Here is a 25525-nt window from a genome sequence, read left to right on the forward strand (position 1 = left end):
TTGACTGCAGATTTGCAGTCAGTAACACCGAGTGGTTAGAATCTGCAGAAGCTCCAAAAAGAAAAAATGAGAGCTGTGGACAACGTTAAGATTTTAAATGAATAAGTACTCAAATATTATTTTGTTCCTCCCACAGAGCTTGAAATAAGAGTGCTTTTTTTGTCTATTTGAGTGTTTCACAAACAGAAAACAAGATTTTCTTACTTTTGTTTTGTTTTCCAGTACAAATATTTAAACATCTACTCGAGAAGAAAAACTTAGGATATTATGAAAAAAATTATATAAAAATTGTGCATTTTTGCGTAAAACACTTAATCAAAAAAGTATTGTTTACTTCTGAAAAAAAAAAACATTAACCGGTCTTAAGTAGCACGGGAGCATTTTTTGTATGGGTAAAATTATTGAATATATAAAAGATCATGTTCCATCAAGATATTTTGTAAATTTCCGACCATAAATAAAGACTTCATTTTTGTGAGTGGATGGCCTGCTACAGCGCGTCTGATTAACTTCAAAGGCAATTTTCTCAATTTTTTGATTTTTTTGCACCCTCAGATTCCAGAGTTGTAAGTATCTCCGCCAGATATTGTCCGCTCCTTAAAAAAAACCATACATCAATAGAAGGCTTGGGTTTGGTGTCCAGGGTCACACACACTATATATATATTTTTATTTTAATACATATTTGTACTGGAAAACAAGACAAAAATTACAAAATTTTTGGACGATGTTTCTTTAATAATTTTGTCCCAGATTTGTTCTTGTTTATAGCTGTTCTTCTGCAAATTATCATCTGTGTCTTTAACTTTTGTGTCTCTTCATTCTCAGTTTTAGGCACACAGTCATTGCGGATGTTCAGAAAAATGGACATTCGCACTTCTGATAGCTTCCATAAGCCTTCTACTTGCTTTCATTTTCTATTGTTCTCCCTAAAGTCTTTGCTCTGGCTTGTGATAAAGGGATAATCACTTCAAAGCAAACTGTTGAGAGTTTAACCCTGAGCTGAAAGAGCAGGCAGACAATACAGTTATTGAGAGCAGTTAGTGATTACAGACGCTCTCAAACGTGCCCACTTTAACTGAGATGAGCAATATTTAAAGTCACTTCTGAACATCTCACTCTACACTCCAAAAAAATCTGTTCAAATAGGACACAATATATTGTATAAATAGGAAGGAATTTTCCATATACATTTTTTACAGTTGTTTTAACTGTGTTTTACACTTAACACCACATTGCGTTGTGTTTTAGCATTAACAGAAATGTCTGTAAAATATTAACAGTAATCTCTGTAAAATAAACGGATGAAGTACTGGTAGAAAAGTACAGTTTTGTACTTTTGTACAGTTTTGTAGTTTTTGTACAATTTTTTTTACAAATACAATATTCTTTCATGTTACATTATACCTTAAGAAAACAACTATGTGTATTTTCATACAAATGAAAATGACCTTTCCTAAAAAAAGATTTTAATTGTACTTACATTTTAATGGTAGAAAAATAAATCCTCTTCCATTTTGACTTACGAGCTTGAATTGTCTTTTTTAATTTAAGACTGGCAATATTATCAAAGATCTTTCTGATTCAGCCACTACTTTTTTAAGTTGTTAATAGATTAATGAGTAGTCGTATTTTTTTCTGTCATCATTTACTCACTCTCTTGTCATGTCAAACCTGTATGACTTTCTTTCTTCCACAGAACACAAAAGAAGATATTTTGAAGAATGTTGTTAAGAGCCCCCCCATTCACTTGCATTGGTTACAATATAATTGAATGGGAGCTTAGCTGTTCTGTTACCAACATTTTTCAAAATATCTTATTTTGTGTTCTGCAGAAATAAGAAAGTCATAATAATAAGGATACAGGGTGAGGTGGTTGATGTTCAGGGTGTGAACAGTACAGAGGGCTTGTTGACATCAGCAAAAAAAAGGAAAGTCAGTGCAAAGTGCAAAATTATTAGGTTTTTTACGAAGAATTCTGACAATTGTTGTGCACAATTAGGACCAGGAATATTCATTAATGAGGGTAATAGGGTTGCTTTTGATTTCACACGTGAATGGTTTGTTTGTGTTGCTTTTCTAATGACTGTGAAAACAAATTAATGCAGTCAAACATCTTATACTGTTAGGAATTAAGTTTTACTGGATCTGAATACATGTAAATGCACACCCAAATAAATCAGGCTACATACAGTATGAGGCTGTAAATGGTCCATTCTGAGACAATCGTCCCTGAACAATGACTTCCTACTGTCATTTGAATTCAAATAGAGAAGAACTAAATTTGTGGACTGTTACCTCTGTAGAAATCAGCCATCGATTTAAAAGGCATGTGGTTAAGCTGTGTTGGAAATGTTAAAGTCTTGCTTTAAGAGTTAATCAGAAGCATGTTGTAATGATAATTCTATGTCTGTGTGACTCATGTACTTTATCTGGTCAACCTAGTATGACAGTGATGTATGCCGCTTGTCAGCTGCTCTTTAAATTCATCTCATTGAGCACTAATGCGTGCATTTTTTAATATCGTGCTTCTTAAAGTGATTGTAGAAGATCAAAGCAAGTGCTCAGGCCTTTGAAGTATCATGAATTGAATCAGTGGAACGTCCTTCCTCAATAGTTCAAAATGCAGGACAAGCTTTTCTGCTAGTTTTACTTTTAACGCCGTTTAACTATATTGCTGCTGCAAGTACTTGCAAAGTTTTGCACTTGAGTGTTTTACAGACCTCATTGTGTCTATCAATGCCTATATCAGGGTATTTGACAAATGCATTTTTTTTAAATTAAGTTTAATGTATTTAACATGATGCAAATGGAAACAATGTCATGAGGCCTAGATGTGTCTTTAATATATTGTACTTTCCAAAGGTTTTAGTTCACTGCAAAATTTGGGAAATATGCATTTCTATGTTTTGCCAAGTGAACAATGTCAATTTAAGTAAAACAAATACAAGAAAACTATTGACAAATGTCAGTGTCTCGAGTGATAAGTAATTGTGATAAAAGCAAACAAATATTATAGGCTATGCATTATTTAAAAACATTAGTTTTTATTTTTCATATTTTAAGACATAGTTATCTTCATAATAGGAGCACATAACATAAATTAGTAAAATGTTATTGTGTTGAAAGGGTCCACTGTGACTGTTGTGGTGATGAAGGGGTTAACTGCGAGTCCTGCGAGGAAAACGCGGCCTGTGTCTTTAAAGTTTCTGTAGCAACAGCAGGATCGCGGCGCGGCAGATCACTACTCCTGACGCTCAACAGCTCGAGGGGAGGCGGCTCAAGATCTCTCCGCTTTGATAAGGTGCTTGAGCCTCGGTTAAAACTTTTTACCCACGGATTTAGACAAAGAGGCGTATCGCAATCACTCTTCGCGAGTTTTTCCTACGAGTTGATTAAAACTGAAACGGATCGGTTGAAACAGTTTTTCGTTCGATCTTGATGCTTTAAAAGCACGAGAAAAGGGAATAGTGATGTATGTATCTTCCGGGACCGTGCGGTCTGCTGCGCTCTTTGATGTCCGCTCTTAAACACTGAGCTCAGTGCAGACTGGAATAAGAGACAAGAGCACAGCCACATATACTACAAAGACACCTAGTGCGTTGTTTTACTGGATGAAGCGCGCTTTTAAAACCTCGCATCTGCATTTGACACTACACAACTTCAGAGGACTGCGCTCAATCGGACATATTGTGGATTATATTCGTTCCGTTGTTGAACTGTGGGACTGAACTCATGGATGGATGGTGAGTTAGAACTGTGTGTGTGTGCTCTCCCAGCGCTGGCCCCACGCTATTGCTTTGATCTTCTGTTTACTGACTTTGAAGTCATGTGTCGCTGTAGAATGAGGTATTTCGGATAGACATTACCCTAAAACGCGTCCATCGGCTCGTTGGCTTTACCACTGTATTGTTTTCAAGGTTAATGTTAGATTGGTGTTTTTAGAGATGTTGGATCAGAGGATCTCACCCCTCCTGATGTCATACTTTTCTTCGCTGGTTTGAAGGTTTATTTCTTATTGATGAGAAGCGGTCACTCTTTATGTCGGTAAGGGAAGACTTGTTGAAGAACTCAAAAGCAGGTTAGAAATCAGCGTTTTAGACATATTTTTCGACGCCGTTTAATCTTTTTAACGTATTTAGGTCTTATTGCTCACATAACATCTTGCAAGATGTTTTTTTATAATCGCTGTGTATTTATCTATATCTATAAGTCTGTAATTCATGGTCGTGAATTAATATCGTTACTGTACTTATACGGTAAATAAGCGAGTTATTATTTGAGCCTGTTTTAATTTATCATTATTTTGAGTTTGTTGCTATTTCATCATTTACGCTATACGTTTGTGTTAATAAAAAAATATAAAACAACTCTAATTTAGCATATATCCCATTTTAACTGACTTTAGTTTTTGACTTTAGTTTCTTGGCTTTTTAAACTTGAGTAGCCTACACCGCAATCGGGTTTGTAAAAATAATAAAATGTTTTTTTTTCCGCGTAAAAGCGTAATTATTTTTTTATAAACTTTTTTTCACCGCGATGAGGTGTATCGGATTTAATACGTGGCGATTTCAACATTTATAAAGGAAATCGATTAAACTGTGATTGCTTTCCTTTTCGAATATTAATTTTAAACCCAATCGTTTCTATTATAGTTTACGAATAGCCTAATAATGCGCAAGCGCGCATTACAGATAGGAGTCAGAAGTGACTCTTTTGAAGTTTTTGGGGCGGATCTGGTTTTGATGAGATCAATACTTTGTGTTACAGAGAGAAGCTCCCCTGCTGATTTAAGAGAGAGAGGAGATTACAGCTGAGCTTCACACTGAAAGCTTTGCTGCCGGAGCCATGAATAGGACACTAGCAGATCCTATGGTCAGCAGCTTCAGAGAAGATGCCCCTCGTCCTCCGGTCCCTGGGGAAGAGGGTGAGACGTCATGCCACCATCCCAGCAAACTGGCCACGATGAGACCTAAGGATCCTTTTAAGTCGATTACATCAGATCCTCACTGTTCCATGGCAAGGAGAGATGATGGTGGACTTGGAGAACCCGAGGGAAGCGCGTCGCCAGATTCGCCTCTCGCCCGGTGGACGAAATCTTTGCATTTTCTTCTTGGTGACCAGGATGGTGCTCAACTTTTCCGGGCATATTTGGAACGTGAGAAATGTGTAGACACTTTAGATTTCTGGTTTGCCTGTAATGGTTTCAGGCAAATGGACCTTAAGGATACCAAAACTCACAGAGTTGCCAAAGCCATTTATAAACGGTATATTGAGAATAACAGCGTGGTAGCCAAGCAGCTTAAGCCAGCCACTAAGACCTTTATTAGGGATAATATTAAGCGTCAACAGATTGACTCTGCAATGTTCGATCAGGCTCAAATGGAGATCCAGACGGCAATGGAGGAGAATGCTTATCAGATGTTCCTGACTTCAGACATATACCTTGAGTATGTTAGAACAGGTTGTGAAAACCCTAACCATGTGAATCCTAATGGCCTAGGAGGTCTAAAACTAGTCTGTGGATACTTGCCAACTGTGATTGAAGAGGAGGAATGGAGTTGTAATGATTTTAAATCCAAAGCTTTGGCCACCTTAGTGGGACTTTCTGCCAAAGCGTTAAGGTCACCTCCTTCCCTCCGAGCGGTGGATGTTTTGGAGAAAGGCTACAGGTGAGAACTCTTCCACTTACAATATATACATGCTATGTATTCATGATCCTATAACATTCCTAATGCTTTTATTGCACTCTTTTATGTATCGTAGACTAGGGGTTTAGCCTAATCTAACTTGGTAGATTGGAAATTTTTGGTTTGGTTTGGTTTGGAAATTTGACACTTCCAAAAGGTTTCCCAAAAGATGTATGAAAAATCATCAACATTGTATTCTTCATGAAGGCACTAAACATTAGCATACTGTGTATAAGTGTACTGTAAGTCACTCCAAGTTAACAGAACAAAAAAGTAAAACAGTATAAGGTTTTAAAGCTGTTTATTCTTGTTGTTTATGCATTGTTCTTGAATCTTGGATTTGACATGAGAGACGCTTTCTTGCAAGTTTAGAGTGGTTTGGTCTCACCTGGCTTGCATTATGCCGGGGGGAGGGGGAGACATCAATAGAGCAGCTCTTCCTTTCAAGTAAATATTGTCTAGCACCAGGCCCTCTGCTGGCTCCACACAGTTTCCTCTGCTTTGAAATCCTTCCGCCTAGGATCATCTGTAAGGATCAAGGATAGTTCACAATACAAAATTGGTTTTGGGTGTCAGACAGATAAAACAAGTGCCACATGTCAAAAACATCACAGTTTCAAAAAAACAAAACAAAAAAGATAGCTTTGTTTTTTGATTTGATTATTTTGAGCAATCGGGGTGCTGTCCTTGACTTGTGTTGATAAGTTGTTGGTTTGGTTGCGAGCAGTACAATAAAAGTCTTGCCTTTAATGATACGGCAGAGGAAATCCGCTTTGATAAATTAACACTTCATTCCTGTCACACCACTTAAGGTTGTAAATGAGGTGACCCATCAAGGTGTGGTGCCAGACGAATGTTTATCCATCTCAAAGACAGCTCATTGTCAGGCTGATCTTGAAGAAGGCGACAGAACGTTTCATCTCTTATCTCGGCTGCCTTGTTTATGTAGGAGATGATTAGGTACCAGACGAGAGTAAGCAAAGTTTCTTTTTTGATCCTGTTCGCCGATTACTTTTTGATGAGCGCTCCTCGAGCAGTCTGTTTCCCTCTCTCTCGGGGGCACTTTTTGTTCATCTAAAGCATGTGGAACTTATTTCTCTCCCTGTTTCTGAATTGAGTTATTCACAAAACAACACACGGCAGCGCTTCCTCTGTGAGTCACGGAGACCGTGGCCTTCATCTCCTCCGTTTCTTATTTACCACAGTTCTCCTCTGATTTCGACTGCCTCCCTTGCGCTTTTATCGAGGGAAAAAACCCGAAGGATGGAAAATAAGCGCACTTTTCAAGCGAGCGGAAAAGAAGGACAGAGGGGGGCGAGGCTCCTCATGAAAGAAAGAATGAATGAGGGGGTGAGCGATGGAAGAATGTGAACCCAGCTGTGCTAAATACCTGACTCTAAGCGAGAACTTCCAAAGGTCAGGTTTGAGTTGGGGCCGTAGGCTACAGTCCTGCTGGGTCTCCCCTCACAACGCTGCTGGCAGTAGGCATTCTCATAAAGACGAGCCCCCCCCCACTTATTTCTTTCCGCTCGCTCATCTCGTTCTTTCTCTCTTGCTCTCAGCCTGGCTCAGGTTCTCCTCCTCCTCCAGTGGAGCAGGAATGTGTCACAGCAGGAGAGAGGGGTATGGAGAGGGAGGGAGGGCCGGCCTGGTGGGTATGTGGAGGAGGTGCCCCAGTAGGGGAAAGAGCACAAGAGAAGGAGAAATGACATGAAACGAGAAACTTTGAAGGGGGAGGGTGGGATAAAGTGAAGAATGGAGTGCATGGCCCAAACAAAAGGCCCCAGATATGCTCCGCTGAGGGGAAGTGGCATTGGCAATTCACACAGATGTGCTGCTCACTTAACTTTCCCCGTGATCAGCCCTCACCGAGCTGCCCCGGGGGGAGGCGGGGTGAGGGACATGAAAGGGAAGAGGAGAGAAACACAAACTGCGCTTGAGTTCCACCCCCACCATGCTAAGAAAGGGGAAAAAGCGACCTCTCTTGCAAACTTCAGAAAAGATTTGAGCTGTTTGATGTGCCTAATGCCCCAAACTGTTGATTTGGGTTGCATTTGGCTTTTTGCTGATGCTTTATCCAAATAGTAATACAGGACATATAATAAACAAGCCTCTGTGTTTTCTTTAAATGTCTGGTTGTTTCTAATTCCAACTAGTTTAAAAGATCCAATGTAATCCACTTTGATTTTTAAAATCTAACTGAGAGGTTCATGGATCAAACCATATTCAGTTAACACCCTTGAACATCACTCACTAAAGGCCTAAATGTTTAATGTTTCCTTAGGTCCTACAGACGCGGTGACCCTGCAAACCCCTACCATGTCACGTCTGGTTATGGTTTTGCCCCTGCCACCAGTGCCAATGACAGCGAGGTCTCCAGTGATGCCATGACGGACGACTCTCTTTCCATGACAGACAGCAGTGTGTAAGTGTCCATTTGTCAATATCACCAACACGCGCACTCTGCTTATATTGTATTTTGCTGTCTCTCCTTTTTTAACCAAGTACCTATGTCATTGTAGGTGTGTTAAAACGATCACAAAAAAGTATGGCTCAGTTGTTTGTGGCTGTTAATGAGATGGTGCAGACTCCTCAGATGTTACATTTGCATGTACATTTTGCGTTTATGAGAGATCCTTAGTGCATTGCTGGAGTCTTGAGGGCTGAGCTTTGAGAATAGAGTGGACCCATGAGAAGATCCCTCACATAATGCGTTTCCTCTATGCACTAATTGATGCTAATGTCTTCAAAATTCCTTAACAGGAAATGACACTGGCTGGTTTTTCCTCTGCTTCTGCCCATTCTTTTGATCTGAAAGGGCTTTCTATTTGCACTTTCCATGACAAGGTCGCCAAAAAACATAATTTATTTGTGTCCTCTTCGTGCCGGGTTAGATTGCCGTGTGGACTGTAAGACACTCATTGAGGTGCTTGGCAGTCAGTTAAAGGAATCGCACGAAGGTTTTGGGCCGATCACATTAGAGCTAGAAAAGAGGGATCCAGTGTCAGATAGGCTTTCTCGAGGTTAGCCATTTTTGGAATGCAAGAGCAGGTCACCTGGGATTAGGGTGTCTTGGAGCCCCCCATACCCCAGTCCCTCACGTACGCCACCCATTCAACCCCACCTCCGGCCGAAAGCAGCCCTCCCCCCTCTGTGTTTGTGGCAGAGCCAATTGTGTGAGTGCATAGCTAAGTGCAGAGAGTGAGAAATAAAGTGCATGCTGGATGAAAGGCTTAACTGAATCGCTTTCAGCCCATTGTTAGGCCTCGGGAGCTTAGAAGGATAAGAGGGTGGCTGGCTGCTTTGAAAATTACTTGCACTAGTGAATAGGAGATTCCCATAAAGCATGTCCAGCCTGTGACACCTTAAAGCCCCGGACGCAATGGGTGTTTGAGGACGGTGGCTTGATTGAAACAAAGATTAATATTTTTGTAGGGCTGCTGGCTTGGCCACACCTTTTTTGTTTTTAAAAGATTTTATAATTTTTCCAAAAACTTAATGTGAAAGAGAAAAGAGAGAGAGCTAAAAATTGGTCTTTTAATCGCAATTGGTTAGCTTCTCCTTTAAATTTATTGTCCTGAAATCTTAGTCATTCATTTGGTAAGTAAAAAATATCTGGTAACTAACTAAACATCTACTTTTTTACAAGTCTGCCCTAGCACATTCAGTCATGATTGTATATTTTTTAATCTGTCACTTTAAAGTGGAGTGTGGAAAAAGAGGCTCTCTGCTCTTTGTTTAGAGTGCGATTTGATTGGAATAGCTGCGTTTTTATTCAAGTTAAAAGGCACAGCGCTAAATCAGAAAGAATCTGAATTCCAGATAAAGGCAGGGAGCGAGGGTAGGGAGGAGACGTGGGGGAAATTTTTGCTTATATCTTATTTATGGATTTACTTGGACGCTAGGGAATGCTGCTGTGCAGACTTCAAACATTACCTTATCTTACAAACCAGCCTTTTGATGTGTGCGAGATCAGAGGCTGACTGCTGAGCGCTTGCCAAATGAAGATTGGAGCGACGGCTTTATGCGCATGACTGTAAGCCTTCAAAGACATGCTGGAAACTGCATTTGCACTGCACTAGGTCATACACTTCAGAGTCAGAACAGAGCAAAGGAAACTGGCCTGGCTTTTTAAAAAAGCAGAGTGGTGGATGAGCAAGATGTCTGCCTTTAGAGGGAAATAAAGGGCACGATTGAGAAGCTAAGGGTTTAGAAATGCTCTGCTGTGGATTAGATGGATTAGCAGTGTTTATGGAAACACAAGCAGTCTCCTATCGTAATTGGTAACGTCATTTAGATGGCATTATGTTGATGTTGCTTGATTGAAAGTGTAGCACAATGTCTAACATGGATGAAGAACTTGGGCTCAAGGTGCTGTTGAAAGGAAAAACCATGAGGCTTGTAACTTTTCATTTAAACTTGGTTAGAGCTCAATTTTTTTTTGCACAAAAGTGTGCATGTTTATGGTGTATTAAACTGGTTCACTGGATAAACCTCATCTTTTTCTGTGTCTGATAGAGATGGCATCCCTCCGTACAAGCTGGGAAGTAAGAAACATCTACAAAGAGAGATGCAACGTAACATGAGGATGAATGGCCAAGTGTGTCTGCCACCGTTTCTCGTAAGTGTCACTGCATTCTCCACCCCCCTCCCCCACACACACACACCAATTAAAATTGTTACCTTCTCAAGGTTGTGATTAGTTATGTTGTTGTCCTCTTTCTTGGATAATGACTCTTAATAAACTGCCATGCCGCGCTAAATGAGTCTCCTTTATCCCGGGGCACCAAAATCAACTGTCTCTCTCCGAGAGCGCTTTGATCAGCAGATGAATGGAGCCGACTTCAAGGGAAGTGACAACTTCCAACTGAGCTGCACCCTTTTTATTCCTTTAGCAGAACCCTCCATCCCCCTCTTTCTCCCTGCCTCAAATGGTTGATTGATGTCTTTGGAGGGAGAGTTTGGACAGATAGGTTGATAAACAAGTCAAACAAATCAGTGTCCACTCATCCTTTCTTTCTTTTCTTTCAGTTTCTTTTTCCACCTCCTATCACTATTTCTGTACTTGGCTTCTCTTAAACATTCATTGTCTGTATGTGGATTGAAAAGACTTGCCATCCAGTAAGTTATCTCTTCTCTTTCTTCTGCCGTCTAATGTCTCCCCTCTGATTTGGCAATGCCTGCTTCTCCCAGGATGCATCTGCTTTTAGGCAGCAGGGGCTCAGAGCTGCTGTGAGTTTCACCAGCAGCCCGCCTCGCTTTCCTCCCTCTTTCGTCTCTCCCTTTATCATCTTTACAAAGAGATAAGAACAAAAAAGCTGAATAAAAAAGGAAAAATAATAAAAAATAAAATAAAAAAAAGATGATTGAAAATCCTCACATGAGATGCGCAAACGGGGCAGAATAATGTGTTGGCTAGCTCTAAGGTTGCCGTCTGTGATGGGGGGAATAAATTACCTTTGCACTTCTGATCTTCCACTGTTTGACTCTTCTAGCAGTGCCACACATCTCACCATCTTACTTTGTATTGTTTTTTAATCTCCCTCTCTTTCCTTTTTTCTGTCACCTCCCTTTTTTCCCCCGTCGATATGGGACTTTTATTGCTGGATGTTAAGCCAGTGTCCCTGGCGCCCCTGGTGAGCATTTGATATTTATACGAGGGCTCTTTGAAGCTGCCTAACTTCACAGGCCAGGCTGATGGCTTGGTAGCACTACAGAGGGAACAAGCCGAGTCTCCTTAGAGCGTGACCAACTGCTCATGCCTGCAACGGCCCATGCCACCTGTGTGTTTGTGTGTGTGCTGGGTGGGCAGCTGTAGACATCGACCCCTCCTCTCCTGTCTGTCCTTCTCGCTAATCTAAATCTCTTTGATTGTGCAGAGGACACGGCAGCCACCTAAGGAGATGACACCCGTGGAGCCAGCAGCGTTCGCCGCACAACTGATAGCCAGGTTGGAACGTCTGAAACGGGAACAGGAGACCATGAGCTCTCTGGAGGAGAGACTACAACAGATTCAGGAGGTTTGTATACCTGAAAATGCTTGGGCCCAGGTTACACCTTGTATAAGCATGTGTCCGGGATGATTCACAATTGTTAATTGCAAAATTGCATATCTCTGTTTTTCTAGGATGAGGAGCGGGACGAGTCTGAGGTGTCTGGCAGTGGCACGTCCCACTCTCTGCCTCTGCTTCCTCCTGGCTCCTCCGAGGAAGACCCTCAGGCCATCCTGGATGAACACCTCTCCCGTGTCCTTAAGACCCCTGGTTGTCAGTCTCCGGGCATGGTTCGGCATTCCCCACGCTCTCGCTCCCCTGAACAGCGCCCCCTGCCCCGGGGAGGTCCTGGCGTCAGGTCGCAGTCTGCATCCATGAGTGGATACACAGCCGCCAAGACCATTCTATCTAGACAGTCCACAAAGCACATCCATCACCACTACATTCATCACCACGCCGGGACCAAAAGCAAGGAGCAGATTGAGGCAGAGGCCGCCCAACGGGTACATTGTTTATGTCACGGAGCATCTGAATGTGGCTCCGCCCCCTATATCCGTAGCCGAAGTCTGGGCAGGGACCAGTGCGGCAGCCCTTCAGAAGTCTTGGGGTAAATTTCAGTTTGCTTTTTGCTCCATACTTGGTTGTTCTTTTAAAAGTGTCACCTTGGTGTCTGCAGATTCTGTTTTATGTAAAGTGTCCCTTTTCCTTCAGGCATTCCAGCTCTTTATCCAAGCGTCTGTGTAAGTCTGGAGAGGAGGTTAACACTGAGGGGTTGGAGAGCACTCTTCTTCAGCTGCCCACTGACAGTACGGACCGATCTCATAATGTGTGGCAGTGGATCCTGGAGAGCGATCGTCAAACCAAGCATAAGCCCCACAGGTCTGTTGCTAAATCTTGCAAGTTTCCGAAAATGAGGATTCCATTCCAGCCATGATCTACTGTTATGCTTTAAAATCTGTGTCCCCATAAGTATTTCTGTGGTGTACTTACAAGGTGTCAAATTGTCCCTCTTTGCAGCACTCAAAACACAAAGAAGTCGCACTGTTTGGATTCCACGCGTGTACACACATGGGGAGGAGGCGGAAGCAGCGGCCATCTCCGTACCCACCAGCCTGCGCACCCCTTTGTCCAGGACCCTGCCATGCCACCCCTACCCCCTCCAAACACCCTTGCACAGCTCGAAGAGGCCCGTAGACGCTTGGAGGAAGTCTCCAAACCCCCAAAACAAAGGTACGATTTCAGTTCCCCACCACTTTTTATACCAGACTCTGTATATACAACCTTGTTAGAAAGTGTCCAGATACAAATGTTACAAATATCGATCATTTATTGGTATTCACAGGCATTCCACATCAAGCCTTCAAAGAGAAAAGAGTCACCCAGTGAATGTGCAAAATGGCAGTCCAGCGCTTCAAACTGACGAGTATGTACTTTCATTATTCATCTTCTTTTTCTGTTGTTAAACCTTAAAAGTCCATCCTCGCGGTCTCTGGCGCGTAGAGGCAAAATTCTTCATTTAATTTTTAATTGGCTGACCTTCAGTCCAGCAGCTGTCTAAGGCTAGTGGTCGCTTTCTGAAGTGCTACTACAAAGTAGAGCAAGAAAAAGATTGAGGGCTTGAATGATTTGTCCGTCATCTCTCGTTCCATTGTTTTGCTCTTCTGTAATATCACCATTGCATTTGATAACATTTTTACTTAAAGCGATAGTTCACCCCAGAATTAAAATTTGCTATTTATTTACTCTCCCCGAGGCAGATGTAGGTGACATTTTTTCCTAAGTAGAACAATAAAGATTTTTAGCGCAGTCCCCTGTGCTTCATATAATGGATGTAAACGGGTGCTCCAACAAACGGGAGTTCCAAAAGCACATATGTGACCCTGGACCACATGGACTTATTGGACAATTTTTAAAATATTTGGCCAAGAAACAACTATTTAAATCTCTGCAATCTGAGGATGCAAAAAATCTAAATATTGAGAAAATCACCTTTTGAAGTTGTTAATTAGAGGCGCTGCAGCAGTCCGTTGCTAAGAAGAAACAGGTTTGTTTTAACACTCTCTATTGACTTACTGCTGTAATGAGGTTGTGGAGAGTAGATGAACCCGAAAATTGAAATTTTAAGCTGAAATTCTAAGCTTTACATAGATACCAAACTTAAGTGGGTAATTCTCAAAGAGCAGGCATCAGCAAGTGAATTTTGTAGGCGTGTTTCTGGCCATTTTTGTTAGCAATTTTGCTGCATCCACTCACAATTTTTTTTATATATATATTTACGGTAGGAAATTGACAACATATCTTCATGGAACATTATCTTAACTTAATATCCTAATGATTTTTGGCATAAAAGAAAAATCTATCATTTTGACCCATGCAATGTTTGTTGGCTATTGCCAAAAATATTCCTGTGCTACTTAATAAACACAGGGGCAGTCGTGGCCTAATGGCCAGAAGGTTGCTGGTTCGATTCCCAGGACGGCAGGTAACGACTGAGGTTAGCACCTTACCCTTGCTCCCCGGGCGCTGCAGTGATAGCTTCCCACTGCTCCGGGTGTACGTGTGCTCACCACTTGCTGTGCGTGTGTTCACTACTCTCTGGATTGGTTAAATGCAGAGGTCACATTTCGGGTATGGGTCACCATATCTGACTAATAGGTCACTTTCACTTCACTTAATACTGGTTTTGTGGTCCAGGGTCACATATATCCAACACAAGCGTATCCCCGTACATATTTGTGTGGTATATTCTTTCATCAAAGTGTAATGAGTTCTTTCTGATGATGTAATCAAAGCCATGTGGATGGGGAATACATAATAAAATAATAGTTATAAAAATAATAACAATACCCCCCAAAAAACGGCTCATAATTTACTCACTTTCATGCTGTCCCAAATTCATATGACTTAATCTAGTTACAAAAGTTAAATAAGTTTTGAATGCCATTTTAGGCCTTTGAGGCCTAGCAATTGACATTTGTGTTGTACCTTTAAAGATCGAAGAACTTGAATAAGGTGTCAGGTGTCCATGGCGGTTTGGGCTTAGAGACTGTGGTTACGTACTTCTTCTGTGGTGAGGAGATCCCATACCGCAGGATGATGAAAACTCACAGCCTCACACTTGGACACTTTAAGGAACAGCTAAGGAAGAAAGGCAACTACAGGTAAACTCGCATTCAACATTTTTGGCTATTTAAGACTAACCGTTGACTACAGTCATGGCCAAAGGTATTGGCAGTGACATAAAATTTGTGTTTTGCAAAGTTTGCTGCTTCTGTATTTGTAGATTATTTTCCCCACATGTTTCTATGGTATACTGGAAAACAATAATAAGCATATCTTAAGTTTTAAATGTGTTTATTGGCAAAAAGTCTATATTTACAGTATTGGGCCTTGTTTTTCATAACCTCTGCAATTCGCTCTGGTATGGTATTAGCTTCTGGGCTAAATCCTGACTGATGGCGAACCTTTCTTGCCTTATTAGTGCTCTGAGTTGATCACAATTTGTGCTCTTCTGCTTATCCACTCGCCTTTTGAGGACTGACCACATGTTCTCTATATGGGATTGACATCTGGGGTAGGGATGCACCGAATGTTCGGCCACCAAAATTATTCGGCCGAAAATAGAAAGGGAATAAGTGAAATATGGCCGAACACATTTACCGAATATGACGTTTGATGCGATCAAGCAGCAACCAGCGCGGAGAAAAGACGTGCATGCTTTATTTATGCAGCAAACATGTCGGCAGTGTGTGGAAGCATTTTGAAGTGTCAGAGAAAGACACGACACGGGACCTGCGGCGCGGGAGTAAATTTCTGAACGAAAGCGTTGTTACCGGTTGACTGTACTTCAGACGGGAGCGTGCGGTCTGAAGCCCTGCCACTCCCGACATCCTTTGACAACCTGTACTAAACAACTTGGAATGTTAAGCTATGTCTGTGCATCCCTAGTACACCTTCTGAGAGAACGGTCAGTCAGCTTTTGTGGGCGGAGTTTAGAGAGAAGTGAACTGAAATGGTTGTCAGTCAGCCTCAGCATGCATTGCTTGCATGGATGTTGACTTATGTTAAATTAAACTTTTTAATGAACTACTTTGTTGTAGGCGAACAGAGTACTTTACATTCTGAACTACGTTGTTGTAGGTGAACAGAGTACTTCACATTCTGAACTACTTTGTTGTAGGTGAACAGAGTACTTTACATTCTTTCTGCAGTCAGTTAGTCCGTTGAATAAGCGAGAGTGCTCAATATTTTTATTTAACGTACTTGGTTTACTCTATTTTATATTTTAAGTTCAATTACATTGAAAAGCAAGACAAAATGTTAAAAGCACATTTGGATCATTCAGTTTATGCAATAGTGAAAAAAATGGGCTAAATAAATAGAAGAAATGCAAAAAAAACATCTTCAGCCAAGTGTTTCATTTTTATTCGGCTTCGGCCAGGAATTTTCATTTCGGTGCATCCCTAATCTGGGTTTTTTTTTTCAATTAGTAAAATGCATATGATCATTCTGTATAATAATTACGCTGCCAATACTTTTGGCCACGACTGTATGTGTTTTGCACTCAGCAGAAAATACGAAGATGGAGTTTTTATGTTGGATTATCTGTTTTTGACACTGGTGGGTTGGCTGCTTGCTCAAAGCGTGCAATATTAACTGCAAGTTATTTGCAAGAGCTGGAGTAAAGAGGAGAACAGAGTAAAGGGGTGGTGCACAGAAAGAAAGAACAAGGGAATTTTAACTGCAGCCATTTGGTCACATCTGGTATTGATTTCATCTTAAGGCACATTTAATAAGCAGCCCTTTGAAGCCCAGGCCTTTCATTTCATGCACAAAGACTTCCACACATTCTTCACATACTGTATTGTATCAAGAAACGTTGCTCTCATACACTTGAGTCTGTGTGTTTACATAAGACTAGACGTTTTTTATACATATATCTCATTGATATTAAAGGATCTTTGTTTTAAAGGAGCATTGACACACTGTCATGACGTTGTCTTTGAAAAATCCCATATGCTGAAAGTTAAAGAGCGTTTGCTGGTAGTATCTGTAACAGGCTCATGAGTCAACTGTTAAATACTCGGTGTTAAGCATGTGGCCACAGGTTTACCCCTCTAGATGAACCTGGGAAGTCCGTACAGAGTAGTAGTTTGTTGTAGACTAGAAGTATTTTTTCCAGTGTTTAGGATGGCTCTCATACCATGCACATTTTCGAGGAAAACAACGTTCAAAGCTGATGGTTTTAATCGTAGAAAACGTGTGGAGTTGGGTCATTTCAACATGGCAGAATTTCAACAAAGAACAGTACTACCAGAGTTGCCAGACGATATTGGTGCCAGATGTTGCAAAGAGAAAATCTTGCCACATAAAACAAGTTCCAGTGGAAAGACTTCTTTCTCCATTTTTTCTTTCTTCCTCTCTCTCTCTCTCTCTCTCTCTCTTTTTTTGGGGGGGGGGGGCGAATTAAGAGCTGTGCTGCCCGTTTGAAGATTTTGCGGAGGAGGATATAGCTTATTCTCCAGAAATAAGGATGTAATTATGTGCCATGTCGCAGTATTTCAGTTAGTTCTTCATTTATGAAGCTGGGGCCGGGTAGTGGGAGAACAATAGATTGTTTCCGACATAAAAAATAATTGTTGTTGTTTTGAGTCAGTGATTCTCTTATGTGTGTTATGTGTGTTGTTTCTGTGATTTGGTGATGTTTGCTTGTAAAAAGATAATAGTAGAAGGGGGCATTTTCCATTACAAGGCAATTATATTGGCAACCCTCATCACTCCTCGCCTCCCATGCTAAAGGAGGTGCCATTAATTAGTGAAGGAGATGGTATGATATAGATGAGACAAAGAGGTTGTCTGTGGAGATATAACACAAGATTAATCTCAGACTCGCTGCTTTACAAAAGTTTGTGTAGACTTCATGGCTCCCTAAAATGTCAACCTTTGTAAAGGATCCCCTTCACATGACAAAGCTCCCAATTAGACACCAGAGTCCTGAAGGGCGGCAACGTTTAACAGACCCTCTAATTTTGCCTTTACTGCACCTCTTTGGCCCCAAATACTGGACTGTACTGCATTGAGTTTGTGAGTTTACACGATTTAGGTTGTTTGAAAAGCCAATGAAATTCGAGTGTTGTGGCTTTAAATTATGATCATATCTGGTTCACGAGACTTACAAAATGTTAGGAGTTTCATTTATTTTAGTCCAATGAAATCTCTAGAATGAATCTGTTTAGAATTTTCCTATCACCTGTCAATTGTTTGAATCTGTTTAGAATATTCTTATCACCTGTCAATTGTTTGTTAGAAAGTCATTTTGACATTTTGATGTATGGATGTTTAGCAGTTTGTTTTTAACCCTGTGTGTTCTTTGTTTCAGGTACTACTTCAAGAAGGCCAGTAGTGAGTTTGAGTGTGGCGCTGTGTTTGAGGAGGTCTGGGATGACTGCGCCGTTCTGCCAATGTATGAGGGCAAAATCCTTGGCAAAGTGGAACGAATGGACTAAAGCGGACTAAAACGAACCTGACAGTCCAATTGTGGGCAGACCTAGCCTAACTCAAGACTCAGAAAAATATATGTATTTTTAATAAAGCTAAAGAAGTTAAAACATCCTTTAAGATATTTGGCCTGCCAAGCTGTTGAAGGAATACTAGCCAATGAAGTACAGAGGAATCAGAACCAGCAAAGAATTGTGGGAAACTGATGAGAAATCTAAGGACACACTATGCCCACTGACAATGCAAACACTCGTTTGGACTACAACCTGCCCGTGTGTCCCCATACCATGGACTGCTGACCAACATTTTGTGATAATTCTAGATATTTGTATGTGTGTGGGGTGTGAGAGCGTGTACACAAGTTATAATATGCTTCTGTCTAGTAAAAAAAACTTTATTGCTATTTATTAAACTGTCATTCCCCTTGTACCCGTGTTCAGATGATGGACAAGCTGCTTATATGATTGGAAGATATTTTTCTAATGTTGAACACGCATGGACAGATGTCCAGAGGCATGCTCCTTAACATGATGGACATTGCCAGGAATCTCTCCGCTGGCCAACAAACAGAACCGTGTGCCGGATCAGCGCATTTCTCAGAGTGTCTCCACTGAGTGGCCCGATTATGTGTTGCATCTTCAGTGCCTTTGGTGTAAGGTCCAGACATTGCACAGGAACCAATAGCCTTTCTCCTGGAACCCGTTCCAAACCCTTGATATATGAGGTTATGCTATTTCAAAATACTTAAAAATGTTCAGTTTAACACTATTTTTGGAGATCAGTGGGTGTGTGGAAAGTGTTAATGTACTGTATTAAAACAAGGCCGAGCTCCAGAGCAAAATCTTGCAATGCGCTGGCATAAATGGACAAGAACGTGCCATCGCTGGTGTATTATATAGTACCTGTGCCTCCATGGATACCATGCTGTGTGCTGCCCTGTTTCAGGGTGTGAATATTCCCTTACTTTTCTGAGGGGTTTATGTTTTAGAATTTTTTAAAGCTTTGAATATCTTCAATCATGACATTGTTTCAATGTTTTCTTCCCCCAAGGATATTGTTTGTGTTTCACTTAAATGTAAATTATGCATTATATAGAGCTTTGTTTTAAAGATGACTTGGTACTTTAATTATTGTAATTATGAAGAGATGTAGCCTTTATTAAAAGTTATATTTTTTAAATGAACACTAGTATGGTTGTATGATTTTGTGTGAATGGTTGTGGTTGAGAGAGGCCTGTGGTTTTGCATCTTTAGGCCTGTGGTTTTGCATCTTTACACCTTATATGTTAATTTATTTGGAAGTCCCTCTTTAGCTATTTAAAATGCATCCTGAGTCTTGCGTTTGTGTTGATACATAGCTGTTTTCGAAAAGCTTACTAATTTGTATAGACTACATAGACTGCCTACTATTTTTTTTTTAAGTCAAGTCAAGTTTATTTTTATAGCGCTTTTTACAATTTGCATTGTATCAAAGCAGCTGTACAAGAAAAAAGAAAAATAAATGGATACGTTGGACACTTCATGAAGATGATGATACGCAGATCGTACTAGACGTCAACTTTAGTATGTCAGGGGGGTATTCCAGAAAACTGCTCCGTTCAGCCATGACAAAACGTTGCAAAATGTTTTTTAAACGGAAACGGTGCACCCTGTTTTGATGACACAAGTGTTAAGTATGGCAGCTGAGAAGGCCATTCTTTGTGTTCTTTTTGAAGAAGTTACGGAGCCTGATAAAATCTTTATAAATACGTGTTTAATACTGCAAAATACGCTTGATGTTACAGTCACTGCTTGCCTTGTATTTTGTTTCTCATTTTCAAGCACTTAATTACCATTGTGTATGACATTTGTTATATAAATAAACTTGCCTTTCAATGAAGTAAAAAATATAAACAACTACATCATGTTGATATGCTATATTTTTACTATAAAACTCTTACCACAAACATGTCGTCTTATATCTTCAATTGTTGGGTATACCGAGCTGCAGCGGACACATTTGTAAACGACTTTACCTGGACCTATTGTGTGAGCTGTCTCTTTAATACCACATGGTTTATATACATATGTATTGCTTCTACTGTTTTTCCCCTACTTTGTATGTTGTAATGACTAAATGTAAATATACATGATGCTACTGATTGGGCAGACATTTTTGACACACCCACCAAACAAGAGAAAACCCAGCTACACTTGTCGTTCAACCCAGAAACCGTAGCAAAACGTTGTGCACTGGTTTGACCTTGAACGTGTCCCTGGTTATGTGACACAACCAGGTAAGTTTAAAGTCACCGTGAAACGGAAGTTGCAATTGTCTTTTCCGTATCACGGTACTTACATACATCCGAGTGAAATGGCTTCTGAAATTTGAAAAAAGTAGGGCGGGACTACATGTCGCCCTCCCCTAATTGATTGGATTGTTGTAAATTGGCCTTATACACCACCAGTACTCATTGGACAGTCTGTATAGTCCTACCTCTTTTTTCATGAATTGTTGTTGAGAGGGGGAGAGGAGCTTCATGTTTTTGATCAAGGATTACAAGTGCAAATTAATTTTACAAAAATAATGATGTGCATGGATAAATCATTTATAATAATCACTGCAACGCTGTGTAAGAACATTTGTATTATATTTTTTAATTGCACGGTGACTTTAAGTGTAGGTTGGCTGATAACTTCAACTTTCGGTTCCAAAACGGAGGTAACTTTCTAGGTATGTAAGTAACCATAGCAACTCACTCTCTGAAGATAACCTGCTCCGGAGCAGGTTATGTTCCAGGGTTAGTTCAATTTAAGAAAACATTACTAAGCTTCAGAACTTGTCTGCGCATGTGTGCGCTTTTGAAGAGCATCAACTTGCCGTGGAAGCACAGATTATGTATTATATATTATTATTTTACAGTATTACTAAACAGTATTACATTTTCAGTCTCACCCATTGCGATTGAGCATTCACAACTGATTTTATGCTAATTTTATGACTTGTAACCTTTTAAAATAAAATATTTTTTAAATAAAATGAGATGTTCTTAATAAATGTATGGCTTTATGTGTTTATATGAAATACTGTAAATACTTTTAATTAGGTTTATTATTAAATCTACAAATATAATTGGATGCATAAATACAATTACCTACAATTCTTGCAAGTTCAGAACAATTTTTTTGCATCTCATTGCTCTCCTCCATATGGAGCGATTTTAGTCGCATTAATTATTCACGCGTAAAACAAGATACACACATGCGTAAACAGTTTCACATGAACAAAACCTAATTTACGTGCACAAAGTATAAATATACATTTACAAAAAGCAATTCACGTGCGTAAAACAAAACTATTTTCTCATAAAGTACGTTTCGCAAACATACGACTGTGCACAAATATTTCGAAAGTTTAAAATGTACACGTTTATCGTGTTATGTGAATGTGCAAATCGTCACTCACGTGTGAATCGCCTTGGATGTGTGTGTGTGTTTTTTGAGACTCTCCTGGCAGCGCAACCCCTCCCACGTGGGTTGTCGTACTCTTTAGCCAATCGGATTCAACCTTACCATTCAACCAATCATAATCGTGGAGAGCACAGAACTCAAGGTTAACTTAATGTTAGCACTAAAGGCTCGTTTGTACAGTTTCGCTAATCTACTCTCTGAGCTGTGATGCTGTATTAAAACATAATACAGCCACGCAATAAATCTGTTTTTATTAATTTATTTTGTAGGAGAAAAGTATGAAATAGTGAGTGAACATGACCACTTAAAACCTACACAACCAGCAGTCACTTCCACTGAACTGCTAAAATCCGTCTGGGTAATAAACTGTGCCTGATAGATGAGATATGTTCATGTTTGTATGTCCATACAATGTATGTTTTAAATGAACAAGGACAATAAATAACTAGTTCTTGGAAACATTGTTTTGTATGGGCGCATAGATGTGTAGCTGCGCAAAAGGTGCGCAGAGCCGTTTTCCTTGAGTCCTGTGCTCTCCGCGTTTATGATTGGTTGAATGGTAAGGTTGAATCTGATTGGCTAAAGAGTACGACAACCCACGTGAGACTAATGAGACTAAAATCGCTCCTTGGTAAACACAAAAGACAGACATACCTACATACAGAACGCTCCACACACACAATATGCACACGTACTAACACACACACACACACACACACACACACACACACACACACACACACACACACGCACACCACACACACACACACACACACACGCCGCACACACACACACACACACAGAGACAAGCACGCACACACACAGACACGCACGCACAGTGAAAGCACACATTTAAGATAGGTACCCTTTGTGTAGAGTGCATTGCTTTGCAGCCCCCCAAATAAAGACTTATAATCTTAAACTTAAAATTTTAATTAAACCAAGAAAATATTCAGTTAAACAATGCTAAAACATCAATTCTTTTGGTTGGTGGCGTTGTTTTTCTGATGTTTGATTGCACAAAATTTATGATAAATATCTACATTTCTAAAATGCCACAAAATCTGTGGCCCCCCTGGAACCATCTTGGGACCCCCAGGAGGCCACAGTCCCCAGTTTGAGAACCACTGCCCTAGACGATAGTTGGCTGTTTGCCAATATACTGTATGTTGCAAATCAATATTACAAACGTATTGCGCATTTCTTGATGCAAGAAAGCTTGCAATGCACGCGGCTCGGACTTTTCCTCACACCAGAGAGAGTTTATAATGTGCAGGCTTTGAGTTTTCAGTGCACGAGAGAGCTTGTGATACGCGCGGCTCGGACTTTTCCTCGCGCCAGAGAGTTTATAATGTGCGGGCTTTGAGTTTTCAGTGCACGAGAGAACTTGTGACGCGCGCAGCTCGGGCTTTTCCTCGCAGTAATTTATGGGGTGTGGTTTATGCATATGCATTGCAAACTAAGCAATCAGTCGTGTCGATGGTAGCGTACTTTGCCGTGACCAATGACGTGTGATAAGAAGCGTGAAACTTTCGTCGCCCCACCTACCGCGTGAGAAGCTACGTGAAAGTTACGCGACGTCTGCGCTGTGTGGTCTGAAGTAACTTTCTGCTTGTTACCACAAAAAAATAACCAATATGTTTGCTTATATAGTAGAACTCTAATACTGGAATGCAGAAAGTCAGTTGTATTACTTAAAGTAGCTGGTTAGGAAAAGGTAAATTAAATCTTGTAAGCAGGTTTTGTCTACAGCAATTGTATAGACGCAGATAAATGAACTTAGTACAAATATCCCGCCTTGTTGGCAAAAGAGAAAGTGTCAAAACGACACTAATTTAAGCAGCGACTCCAGTGGTAAGGTGAAAAGTCTTTATGCTTGCATGGGAGAGCGGGGTTCAATTCCACTTCTTGCTGAAAATGCTCTTTAACCTTTTTCTATTACTTTACAGATCATAAAGGCATTTGTTTTCAATAGAATTGATTTAAGACTTAAAATTCACTTTTATTCATAAAGTTTAGTGTTATGTCTTAATGCAGACAAGAAGCTGGAGACTGTAAATCCTTTCAGTAACTTTTATTTAACAGCACTAACTAGCAGTCAGCTTAGCATGCAGGCACATGCTCCGTACTCTACTTCTTCCTATCTACCTCCACACAACTCAAGAAAACCCGAGCGCCATCCAGTGGTGCATTATTGGAACAACACCACATATTCCCCTTTTACTTAATGACTTCTTCTGTAACCACTAAGTAACATTAATTGAATGCAGAAGAGTATTTAACGTAACAAGCAATATGAACCAACAACTTAATTACAATTCAGTACTTGACTTTCATGTAAGTATATGTACTGTATGTTGTGTGTGCAAAAGTCCATGTCAATTTCTGTGACTAGTAACATAGTCCTTTAGCCAACCTGGCTCACGTCTTTGACGTTGTACTCTTGGACCAGCCTCAGAAGACACTGAATTTCCAGACAATGGAACATGAGAGGGCATCACGTTTTCAGCATTGGCTGTCATTCCATTATCCAACTCTCTAGTTGGCACAGGTGCAAGACACGATGCATGCCACTTTTTTCCATCATCCAAGAGGTAAGTGTAAGGACCAACTTTTTTCCTGACCTCAACTGGAGGAGTGAACTTTGGATAAGCTTTTGGTACATGTACAGACTTTTTAATGCGCACTTTATTCCCTGGTCGAAAAGAGAAATGTCGCACACGATGCTTGTGGTCAAAGCCAGATTTCATGACATCCTGACGTGAGGAAACACGCTTCTGCAGTGGTGTCGGCTCATGACCAGAAGGTGAAGGTTTCAGGACATTGAGACGGGTACGCATTTTCCTTCCATGAAGCAATTCGAATGGGGAAACACCTGTTACAGCATGAGGTATAGCGCGGTAAATCTGCAGGAAGTCAATCACTGTTCATTTCCATGGTGCTGATTGTAGGATTGCTGATTGAATTGTACTCTTAAGAAATCTGTGAAAGCGTTCAATAGCACCATTTGCAGCAGGATGATACACTGAAGTACGAATGTGCTTAATATCTCTCTCTTTCAGGAATGCAGCAAACTCAGGGGAAGTGAACTGAGGCCCATTATCACTGACCAGAGTGGTCGGGTTGCCGTGTCTGCTGAAGACAGAGGTAAGAAATGCAGTCACCTGTTTTGTTGCAACAGACGCAGTAAAGGCTACCTCAGGCCACTTACTATAATAGTCAGTGAGTGTCAGAGCATATCGACAGTCCCAGACAGCAGTCTCGAACGGGCCCACAATGTCTATCGCCAGTTTTTCCCACGGTGCAGAAGGTAAAGGAACAGGCTGGAGTGGAACAGCAGAGGCTTTCGCAGTTTTGTTCAGAGAAAGACTAACTGACAAGCAGCAATTTTCTCCATCACAGATGTGTCCATGTTTGGCCACCAATATATCTCACGCAGGCATTGCTTCGTTCTCACAATTCCCTGATGACCCTCATGTGCAATACGGAACAATGACTCATGCAATTTTCCAGGCACAACCAGTCTAGATCCTCTAAACACAAACTCAGCTTGCACACTGAACTCATGTCGGAGCTTGTAGTATGGACGAATCACAGGATCCACAGCAGCGGAAGATGAAGGCCATTTACTCGCAATTTGTGCGCGCAACGCAGAGAGTTCAGAACAGTGAGCAGAGGCAGTAGCAAATTCTTCCTGGGATATGGCAATTGGCCCAGAAGACAGTAAAGCAACAAACTCTGGTTCTGTATCCGACTCAGCATCCAAAGGAAGAGGCAAGGGCAAGCGGGATAAACAATCTGCAGTGTAGTTCTCAGATCCAGCACGATACTCAACTGTGTAGTCGAAACAGAGCAACCGAGCAGCCCACCGAGCAATACGCATACCAGCTCTATCA

General features: G+C 40.8%; 1 protein-coding gene across 4 annotated transcripts; it reads left to right on the forward strand.

Annotated features, from left to right (window-relative positions):
- Positions 1-1707: 1707 nt before the first annotated feature.
- Positions 1708-19374, forward strand: axin2 (axin 2 (conductin, axil)). Of its 4 annotated transcripts, none has more exons than XM_057328015.1 (11): positions 1708-3745; positions 4770-5671; positions 7974-8114; positions 10208-10310; positions 11569-11709; positions 11817-12289; positions 12394-12561; positions 12700-12912; positions 13025-13105; positions 14676-14843; positions 18062-19374. In XM_057328015.1, exons 2-11 carry the CDS (start codon positions 4848-4850, stop codon positions 18186-18188), a joined length of 2439 nt encoding a protein of 812 aa, XP_057183998.1. In that variant the 5' UTR covers positions 1708-3745; positions 4770-4847; the 3' UTR covers positions 18189-19374. The 4 variants fall into 4 exon arrangements, with proteins under 4 accessions (XP_057183998.1, XP_057184001.1, XP_057183999.1 ...); XM_057328018.1 differs by having other exon boundaries at positions 1708-3303; XM_057328016.1 differs by lacking the exon at positions 1708-3745 and adding an exon at positions 3756-4080.
- The last annotated feature ends 6151 nt before the right edge of the window (positions 19375-25525 follow it).

Source organism: Triplophysa rosa, unplaced genomic scaffold, assembly GCF_024868665.1.
Source record: "Triplophysa rosa unplaced genomic scaffold, Trosa_1v2 scaffold353_ERROPOS49503, whole genome shotgun sequence".
In the NCBI taxonomy this organism is placed as follows: Eukaryota; Metazoa; Chordata; class Actinopteri; order Cypriniformes; family Nemacheilidae; genus Triplophysa; species Triplophysa rosa.

Coding starts and splice junctions, on each gene's coding strand:
- axin2 (XM_057328015.1), top strand. CDS start 4,848: ATGAATAGGACACTAGCAGATCCTATGGTCAGCAGCTTCAGAGAAGAT. Junction 8,115..10,207: donor TCCATGACAGACAGCAGTGT/GTAAGTGTCCAT, acceptor TGTGTCTGATAG/AGATGGCATCCCTCCGTACA. Junction 12,913..13,024: donor TCCAAACCCCCAAAACAAAG/GTACGATTTCAG, acceptor TGGTATTCACAG/GCATTCCACATCAAGCCTTC.